An 11,445-nucleotide genomic window follows, 5' to 3' on the forward strand; every position below is an offset into this window, starting at 1 on the left:
GTGTGTTACGTTGCACAGAAATATAAGAATATATTTGCATTGATATTAGCTAATGTAAAGAAATTGATTTAAATTGTTTACCAAGTTTTTTTTCTTTCTATTATCAATATGACGTTCCTATTGAATAACATGCAAGAAAAAATAGAATAATAAGAAACTGGATAAAAAAAAAAAGAATGAAATCACCGGCAAAGCTGAATATTTCATAAGCCGCTTTCGACTTATTACGTATCACGTTTCTATCTATCTAACTATTAAATCTATCTCTTTCGGATGCATGAAAAATATACATATTTATATACATATATATATATATATATATATATGTATACGCATACACAATGAAAAAAGAATTAGAGATTTGTCCGTGAAATGCGTATCGAGCATAAATTCTACGGAAGGTGGCCTTCGCAAGAAAATGACTCAAGAGTCTGCACCGAGATGAAACATATTGCTTATTTTTTTTTCTTTTGTTTTTTCCTTTTTATTCCTCTTATTTTTCCTTCTCTTTCCATCGTCGTTTCGTAATCAATAATTATTTCCTGTCTACGTTTTAAACAGTATCCGCGTGTATATATACATATATAATAAAAGATAACAAAAATTAGTCATAGCTAGAAGAAAAGGTAAATCATTTTTCGTATATACCGGGTATTCAAAAAGTTTGTTACGAAATTTGTATTACGTATTATTGAAATCAAATAGATGACAACAATTTATACATTATTATTATTATTATCATTTAGTCTCTTTGAATGTAGACGTTTTTTAACAAAATATTTTTTATTTTAAAAATAGTACGATTATTATTATTATTATTATTATTATTAGATGACGTTAGAAATTCGAAAGCTCATCGCATTAAATATCAAACCCCGTTAATGTTCCTGTCCCTGAACAAGATTTCTCCATTCCCAAACCATCGTATCCCATTTTGTTAAGTTCTATTTTAATATTATCTTCCTACACCTACGTCTTGGTCAACCCAATGAACTTTTCTCATTCGGTCTACCACTCAGTATTTTATATGCGGTTAGATTTTCATCCATACGCGCCACGTGACCCGCCCATCTTAATARATTCGATTTTATGACGTTATTAATATCCGAACTATTGTATAATTAACGTAATCCTACGTYGCGTGGATTTTCTCCATTTTCAGTCGGTTACCTCGTCGCGTTTTGCACCGATGATTTTTCCAACCACTTCATTTTCGAATATCCTCAATTTTGTCTCGTCATGTAACGTAAGCGACCACGATTCGTTGCCGTTAAGGAACTACCGGTTAGATAATCGTTCTGTTAATTCTAATTTTGAATACGCTTAAACAACATCCGCGAACCGAATAGTTTATTAATCGAACGTAAACACGCATTAATCAAATTAATTCTTTTCTCAAGTTCTTATCTTTATTTCATTTAGTTTGGTTTAGAATCGATTGTAAATACTTCAAATTGAAAAATGTTATCACGAATTACCGAGTTTACGTTGTTATGAATATTCTGGATTCTATCAGTGACCATTTAATTCAGGTTTTTTCAACGCTTATTTGCCAACCAAGTTTTTCTGTTTTATCTAATAGAGTTTTAGTATTAATAATTAATGTTTCTTTATTATGCCCTAGTAAAGTTATATTGTCTGTGTATGTTGATAGTTTTGTTATACCGTTCAACTGCAGATCATTTTCACTTTTGTTTGTTGGAATATTTCAATTTTAAATTAAACAGAAAAGATGACAGTGCATTCCCCTGCTTTAATGTGTTAGGAATATTAGAAAAAGTTTTTTTTGTAAAGACGTAAGCATTCATAGATTTACCGAAATAACATAAATTCGTGTTACAATTCCTTTTTATAGAATCACATACGTATTTTATAATTTTCACGATGACTCGTTTGACCTGCTAAGTCACCCGACTTGACACTTTTAAATTTCTATTTATGGCAAAATAGTTGGTTTATAAATATAAGATAAAAATAAAAAAGATGAACTTTGTTAATGTATTCAAAATCCATTTAATATTATTTCCAATACACAGTTGTGAAATATTTCAAAGAGTTCACACAATCATTAAATCGACGAATAGAATCCTGCATTTTTCTATGATAAATTAATTATCTACCAATTCTTATAACTTTCAAAAATAAATATCATAAATATCTATCGAATAAAACATTTGTTTGTTTTTCCTTAAATAAATTTCTACAAAAAATAATTTCATTTATTTCTACAACACGCATTAATACATAATATAAATATAATTGAAAATTATATGAAACACCCTATATATGTTTATACAACAATTAAATCTAATCATCTAATCGTCTAGTATAATCAACATATAAATAAAACCTAATTGGTATATGAATAATATTGTTTGAATGTTCGCAAACGTAATTATAAGTTAAACACACGTAAAAATGTTATAATGTATGTGTGTGTTATAAATATTTATAAGACAAAACAAAAAAAAGTAAAGTTAATAAGAGTTATTAGACACGAATCTAATATGATATTCTTGTGTATTACATTCCAGTCCAAATGTCGGTGGCAATAACAACGAAGTTTCTGCATTAACCGCTGGCTTTGGTGACGCATTAACCGCAGCTCTGGACGTGATGGCCTTCGCTCATGATCTTGATCTCTCTGCGGATACAACTGAGGGAATACCTGCCATCAACGTCACCGACAAACAACAAACTAAGATGCAAGCAAAAGTCCCTAATAGTTGTCAGAGTATAACGAACGTTCAAGTGGATTCCAAAACGAAACTTCCAACTTTAACCACATTTTCTGATCTTAGTAACAATTTCGTTGAGAAACCTATCGAAACAATTAACGTTCCGATTGGTAAGTTCTACATAAATATTTTATACAATTAAGTAATTATTTTTTATTATTATTATCTAATTCATAACAATGAATTTATAACATTGACAAAATTGAAATTTGCTTTAATTTTAAATTTGTGCAAATAATTATGAAAGTTGTTTGAGTTTTATTTGAGGTATTGAAAATCAGAATTGGATTCAATCTCGTTAACTGTGATTTTGAGAAACACGTTTTAGAATATTGTAATTATTTTTGTCGAATTGTTTTACAAGGGTAACACCTTGCTGGGTCTTCTGAACTCAGATTTTTGGTTCAAACTTTGCACATTTGTTGTGGTTCATGGGGTATAATATATTACAGCTTTAAAAAAATGACTTTGAAAAAATATTCTTTCAATCGTTAAATAATACAACATCTTTTTTGTTATAGAATATTTTCGTATAATTTTAAACGATAGAAATCTATTCCGGTGTCCTACTTTTGGTGAAATATGCGAATAATTTCATTTCTATCTCCCTGTGTATATGCAAATGATTTAATCATTTCTATCTCGTTTAGAATCTAAATTGTCCAAAGAAGAAGATCCATTTTTGAAACTGATCATAGCATCGGAGTTGACGAACGACGAAGAATTGCTTCCGAAATTAGCCAAAGATGTTTTAGAAGTGGCAGAAAAATCAGTTAAGATGACAAAAGAAACAACGAAATCAAAGTCACAAATTTTAGAAGGATTAGCATTGATCATGGCACCCACCAACGTCGAAAATTCTGTCCCAAAAAAACAATACTTCGTTGAATCGAGTGACAATGATCTTTGCACAAGTAAGATTATGTGAGCAGTTTATGTTGAAAGATGCATAAATCCATTTTCCAAACAAAAAAATCAAGTTAGCTAGCTTAATAGTTTCATTTCGATATGATCTTTTCATTCCGAAGCAACTTGTTACTAATAAATTTCGAATCATTCAAATAATTAGTAACACGAAAATTTGTTGGTTAATAAAGTAACGAAAAAGTTTATTTAGAAAGTGACGTAAGCCCAATCATAACCTTCAATAATATATTATTTCTTGAAATAATATTAGGATGATAAATTTGACACCTTTAAAAAACCCAAAAATATTATTCTACTATGTCAACTGTTAACAATATATTTCTAAATTTATATTCAACATATAAATCCTTCAATATCTTGATTTGAACATAAATGGATTTACGCCATTTTCAAAATAAACACAACTCATGTAAGTTTATTGATAAGAAAGATAAGTTGTTATAAAATGTATTAACATTGTGTATTTATTTAAGATGAAAAAGGGTTAGGAACGGAGTCATATCTAAGAAGAATCAGGTCAGCGAACAACAGATTTATGAAGAGTAGAAAAAAATCTGGACGGAAGCCTGGCAACGACAGTTCTTCCTCGTCCTCGTCCTCGTCTACGTCTACGTCGGCATCGATGTACGTCGACGAGAATATTATCGGTTATAGGTCTTTGCTGAATGGCCCGGAAGAGGAACCGACGAAGCGTATCCCGAACAAAGATCGCAAGAAGTCTGTCGAAACAATTAAGGACGAGGTCGAGCAAAATGGTGCTAGTTGCAATCCGTTAGAGGATAAGCCACAGAAACGACGACCGAAGACAGCTAGGAATAGGTATATCTTTTTATTTTATTTATTTTCTCTTTTATTCATTTTTATTCTTTTAATTTATATATTGATAATATGTATTTGTAATATTTTTTTAAAAGTAGAAAAAGAAATCAAGACGAAAGTCAAAATTTTTATCAAACTACAATTTGTCTTTACCAAAGGCAGCTATATTTGCTATTTATATGATTCCGCCATTTTATTCAACATGGCGTCACTTACTATCTACATAAAACATAGAAACAACGATCGAAGACAGGAAAGAATAAGTATCTCTTTTTATTTTATTTATTCTCTCTTTTATTCATTTTTATTCTTTTAATTTATATATTGATAATATATATTTATAATATTCTTTCAAAAGAAAAAAGAAATCAAGACGAAAGTAGACATTTTTATCAAACAAAACTTTGCCTACCAAAGGCAGCATATTTGTTATTTTTAAGATTCTGCCATTTTATTCAACATGGCGTCGATTACTTTTTACATAAACCATTGAAACAACGATTGAAGACAGTTAGGAATAGGTATATCTTTTTATTTTATTTATTCTCTCTTTTATTCATTTTTATTCTTTTAATTTATATATTGATAATATATATTTGTAATATTTTTTTAAAAGAAAAAAGAAATCAAGACGAAAGTCGACATTTTTATCAAACTACAATTTGTCTTTACCAAAGGCAGCTATATTTGCTATTTATATGATTCCGCCATTTTATTCAACATTGCGTCACTTACTATCTACATAAACCATAGAAACAACGATCGAAGACAGGAAAGAATAAGTATCTCTTTTTATTTTATTTATTCTCTCTTTTATTCATTTTTATTTTTTTAATTTATATATTGACAATATATATTTGTAATATTTTTTTAAAAGAAAAAAGAAATCAAGACGAAAATCGACATTTTTATCAAACAAAACTTTGCCTATCAAAGGCAGCCATATTTGTTATTTATATGATTCCGCCATTTTATTCAACATGGCGTCACTTAATTTTTACATAAACCATTGAAACAACGATTGAAGACAAATAGGAATAAGTATCTTTTCTTATTTTATTTATTCTCTCTTTTATTTATTTTTATTCTTTCAATTTATATATTGATAATATGTATTTGTAATATTTTTTTAAAAGAAAAAAGAAATCAAGACGAAAGTCGACATTTTTATCAAACAAAACTTTGCCTACCAAAGGCAGCCATATTTGTTATTTATATGATTCCGCCATTTTATTCAACATGGCGTCCCTTACTATTTACATAAACCATAGAAACAACGGTCGAAAATAGCTAGGAATAGGCTTTTATTTTTCTTTTTTTTTTTTTCCTACTTTTCTTCAAAATATGAAGAAAATCAAGACGAAAGTAGAAATTCTTCTCAAACAAAACTTTGTCCTTACCAAAGGCAGCCATATTTCTTATTTATATAATTCCGCCATTTTATTCAACATGGCGTCGCTTACCATCTCTATAGGTCATAAAAATCACGACAAAAAACAGTAAGAAATAGATACCATTCTTAATTTCTGTCTTTTCTCATTCATTCCTTTCTTCCTTCAGAATAAGAAAAATAAAAAAGAAAAAGAAAGTTATGAAAACGAAAGTCAAATTTTTGTCTTCAAACGAAAATTTGCCAAAGGCAGCCATATTAGTTATACGTATGATTCCGCCATTTTATTAAACATGGCGTAGTTTACTATCTCCATATCCATTGAAGCAAGTAAATGGATATTTTTGCTGGAAAGAATCATTTTCTCGCTCGATCTGCCAATTATCTATCGTCCTGCACGAGGAAAGTAAATATCGAGGAAAATAGAGAAGTTATATTTCTCTCTTTCTTTCTTTTCTTCTTTCTATCTCTCTCTCTCTCTCTCTCTCCCTTCTCCCTTCCTCTTATTTTATCTCCAACGACATCGTTCCTCCCCTTTTTTCCTCCTTAATACGACCTCGTCGTCTTGGTCGTTTAATTGAGCCGATTATTGCTACAAAGCATCCATATTTCATTACAGGAAATTGATTATAACGCTTGACCGAACTTACCCGATACTTTTTCGAACGATTATCTTCGTAAATTAACTGAGTAATGTTCTCTTTTTATTACCTTTTTTTATTTCTGTTCTTTTTTTATTGGAAGAAAATTTCGTCCTTTAGAACACAAGACGATACGTATATATATATATATATATATAGATATGTAAAATAGGACACCCTATATAATACGAGATATATTTTGTTTGTTCTGCGTAAATATCAATTTAATATTGCACAAAAATTATAATTATATAAATAATTAATGTAGGATATTTTATAGTAAACTTTTATCTGGAAAGTACAGACCAACTAAATTCAATAAATTTTGTTTTATGGTTAATAGGGTTTTTATTAGATTGTTCAGTTCAAGACTGTCTTCTGTTTTCTTTTTTTTTTCTTATCGTTTTAAATTGAAAGTAGTAATACGAATATTATACTGTCGATTTTCAATTATTAATATTAATTTTTAATGCAAAGCTTCAAAATTCTTCTACAGAGAAACATATTTTAAGATTATTAAATTTTTCCAAATTGATATTGATTTGATTGCATCAAAACATTACGTTAATAATGAAATTTAATTTTATATAAACGTTAAAGAAATTGGTCTCACAAAAGTATTAACATCTACGCGTTGGATATAATAAAAATACAATGATTATTTTTCTGAATTTTACTTCGATGATCTATCTTTTTTTTGCATCTTTTAATTCTTTTAAAACAATTGAACATACTTTAAGATTAATTTTCTTATCAATTATGTACAATCTTATTTCTCTTACAATACAACACTTTTTAGTAATGAAATTGATGTATCACGATAAAAGTTAAATAACATTAAAAAATGTTTCTTTTTATAATAATTTCGAAATATTGTATTACAATAAAATATTTATTGTTTTAAATTGACAGTAACAGTACGATTATTATTGTGTCTTTTTGTAGATAACTTGTATGAAATTTTCTTACGAGTTAGTCACATTTTTCTTTTACTATGAATATATTATATATACATATATACAAAAATATACATATATCTATCATTCATGATAATATTTCGAAGGAAATCAGCTTACATTGGCGTGTATTTAGTTTACTCGATAAATCAATTATCATTCGAGTAGGCTTCAATTTTAGAAAGCAGAAACTCAATACTCGAGATAATATCGACAAGTAGTTGCTATAACAAGACGAAACATTTAGAACAAACAAAATATCTAATTATTCTATAGAACATAGTATTCTTTTTTTATATTATGCATAATATTATGCAATTTAAATATAATATCTTTAAAAAAAAAAATAATTAGCTTAACACCCACGCGCGATAAAAATGAAAATCATGGAAATAATCAATTGATTCATATATACAGTGACTGTAATTTACAATTGTATACAGTTACGCTTACTAGATTTTTCCTTGAAAATTATTGTTACAGTGTCTTTAATATACAAAAAATTTAGAAATAAATACATTAGTGTACCATAATTACATATATAATGAATTTAATTTAAAAGATTTATTTATAACAAGTAAATTAAACAAATATGAAACTAATTTACAGGAAATACCCGTACCTAAAAATCTTACATGTTGGTATAACTGAAAACAAGAAAAATACGTTTATTTATGTATAACAATTAATCATTCTTAATTCTTATTATTATTAAATGTTATTATTTTAGCATACGAATCAGTTTAACATACATGAAAGTATGAATAATACAAAGTAGATTTGTTTAAAAATAACATATCTATTAATATATTTGCAACATTAAATAATTTCGATCAGACATTTTATTAGATGAAAATTTTCAATTCAAAATCATCACTGGTCAGGAACATTAAAACAAATGTATTTTAGTTTAAACAATCCAAAATATTAGTAAAATATATTAGAGTGTTTGATATACCTTAAATGATTAATAATTAATCGAAAAAAATGTATATTGTAGTCTAAAAGCACGAAGTATGAGTTCAACGTACCGTTCTCTTCGAAATCCACCGTTAGACTGTTTCATTGTTCTCAATAAAAGTTCTTTTATTGATAGTTGTTTATACGATTTTCCGAAGACTACATATGTATAACGTAAACACTATTTGGAAAGTCGTATAAACGAGAATCAATAAAAGAATTTGAACTGACTTTCGTAGAGGACAATGAGACTCAGTCTAACAGTGGATTTTGAAGGGAACGGTACGTCGAACTCATACTCCGCGTTTTTAAACAACAATATACATTTCCTTCGATTAATTAACAATCATTTAAGATATATCGAACACTCTCAAGATATGTCACACCCCCATTCATCCTTTCATAAAAAAACGCATCTCACAATAACTATCGATCGACGTATCACATCATACTAATACACATACGCATAACCCTAACCTAGAAACTTCCATAATCTCGTTTAACTGTCAATCAACTATAGACTCTATTTCACTATTTCTCTTCCATTCTGTTCATGTCGTGTCATAAAATTTTATCTTTACCATCTCTTAATAAGTTGCACTTTAAAAATAAAAAAAAGATTCATTCTAACAATAGATGAGATATAATGTGATTCACGAAAGTATTCGAATGTTTTGTTTTAAAACTCGAAATAATATAATCGTATGCAAGAAATATGTGAAAATATGCGAAACATATATATGTAACATAGAAAAATATGCCGTCTATTGTTATGTTATTCATTCGGAAAATTATATAAACAAGAAATATAGAAAAGAATTTTAATTGATTTTCATGGAGGACAATGAAGCTCCCAGTCTAACAGGGAATTTCTAAGAGAACTGTACATTCTAAATTGCAATATACATTTTCTTCGAATAATTAACAATCATTTAAAGTATGTCGAACATCATGGGTTTTATTCCACTCTCTTTTTCTCTCTTTACCTCTCTCTTCATGTCGTTTCATAAAATTTTATCGTCTAAGTAAGTTTCACTTCGAAAAGAATCTTTTGTATATTTGAAGAAGTAATATAATGTTTTTGATCAACTAAATTAATTTTGTTTTTGTATGTTTTTATAGTTTGGGATCTTAAAAATGAGTTCTGATAATTTCAACATTTAATTCATTCAAATAATTAAGATAGGATGGTTTAGCAGATACGATCCCATAGAAAATACGAATGCATGAGAAACTTTAAACACATTTTTCTCAAAACAATATTTTTCAAATCGAATCTGCATTTTTTTTAATAACTAAAATCGATTTAGAATTTTGCAAACATTAAGAACACTTGTTTTAAACCATTTTTTTGATTATATTAATATTAATATTTTTTATCATGTCGGAAAAAGTGAACATTTTTCGTAAAAATTCAAATTTACCTATTTCAAGAGCCGCCATTTTGTTCATTCCATTTTTTTTTTTTTTTTYTTAATTTTCCCCCATCAAATGACAAACACATTCGTCATGAATATAAAAAAAAACAAAACAAAAGGTTCATTTAGAATGCCAAAAAATGATCGCAATCATTACACCCGATGTTAAATATTTTTCGTAACATAACCTATTTGCAACATTCTGTTACGTGTACAATTAGCATTAAAATGCTTTGCACAAAATTTCATATGTTACTTCAGTACACGTACAAATATAACTATAAACAAGAAAAGCAATATCCGAAAATTATAAAACATTTATTTAAATTAAATTCCGAAAAAACATCACATCTCGAAAATTAATTTTTTTTACATTCCAAAATTATATTAAAATTTTGTTACGAATGTTCGTAAATGTTTTATATCAAAATGAACTTTAACTAAAATAATAAGATAAATTCAATGATAATTTGATAAGAATTAAAATGACAAAGGGGTGAATTCCTGAAAGAAAAACTGATGGCGAGTCACACTCGACATAGAAGTGCAAATGATTAAGACGTTGACCTCCTCGACCTGACCAATAATAAAAATACATAATTAAAGTAAATATCGATACTGATCAATTTTTAAATAATACTATTATTTTTATTAGAGTTTGTGTGTGTGTGTGTGTGTGTAAAGAAATTAATGTCAGGTATGACATTAATTTCTGTAGAACATTTCTGATATTCTGTAGAACATGCACAAATAATTTGATTAATACAAGGAAAATATGCATGACATGTGACTACGTTTTTTCTATACGTAATTTTGATTGACAAAATGCAATCTTCATTATTCAAACATTTCACTAAATAAACCGTTAACTTCATCCTAAAATAAATAATTAAAATATTTCACGATTTATTCCTTTATATAACACCATTTTAATTTACAACACGAGTAATCAATAAAAACTCTATTGCCAATTTTCAGTAAAATTTTCTAATTTTCCATAATGGTGAACCATAAACAGTCATTTGATCAGACAAATCAACTACTGATTTCCAACAATTCTAATTTACCATCAACATCATTTGAACACATTGAACAGTCCGAAACAATTGATAATCACAAAAATGGTCTAAACTGCCTCTGGGGGTCACCGGTGACCTCAACTCACAAAATACATAAAACAAAACTCCCATTTATTAGCTGTAACAAAAAATTCACTTTGTCGTGACAGACAAATCACGTGAAATGCAATCAGTAGTCAACGTGTTAACAAACTAATAATCCTGATTGTTACTGTTTTTTTTTTTTTAATTATATTCGCAGAGTATCACCGAAGGAGGAACCAATTGGTAAAAGAGAATCGATTGAACGAAATAAGATACCTTTTGAAACGACGACGACGACGACGACGACGACGATGGAAACGGAAACGACGACGGATCCATTGGAACCATGGAGCACGCGTGGTATTAAAGACATGAACGCCATATTGGCTTGGAAGGAAAATACACTGGACAGTCCTTAATGTAACTTTATGATACTGAGGTTGCACCTACTACAGACACCTCCTACAACCAACCAACCAACCCATCCAACTAT

The 11,445-nt window shown here is 28.1% G+C and overlaps 1 protein-coding gene across 1 annotated transcript in view; it reads left to right on the forward strand.

Annotated features, from left to right (window-relative positions):
- LOC106786899 overlaps positions 1 to 11,445 on the forward strand; it is a 39,383-nt gene extending 27,938 nt beyond the window's left edge. Inside the window, exons 4-7 of the mRNA XM_014748778.1 lie at positions 2,535 to 2,848; positions 3,389 to 3,652; positions 4,139 to 4,484; positions 11,170 to 11,445. Of these exons, the coding sequence (XP_014604264.1) occupies positions 2,535 to 2,848; positions 3,389 to 3,652; positions 4,139 to 4,484; positions 11,170 to 11,371 (1,126 nt within the window). The 3' untranslated portion in view covers positions 11,372 to 11,445. The remainder of the gene's footprint in view (positions 1 to 2,534; positions 2,849 to 3,388; positions 3,653 to 4,138; positions 4,485 to 11,169) is intronic.

The sequence above is a fragment of the Polistes canadensis genome, unplaced genomic scaffold, assembly GCF_001313835.1.
Source record: "Polistes canadensis isolate GaletaPanama2010 unplaced genomic scaffold, ASM131383v1 scaffold_88, whole genome shotgun sequence".
Taxonomy (NCBI): Eukaryota; Metazoa; Arthropoda; class Insecta; order Hymenoptera; family Vespidae; genus Polistes; species Polistes canadensis.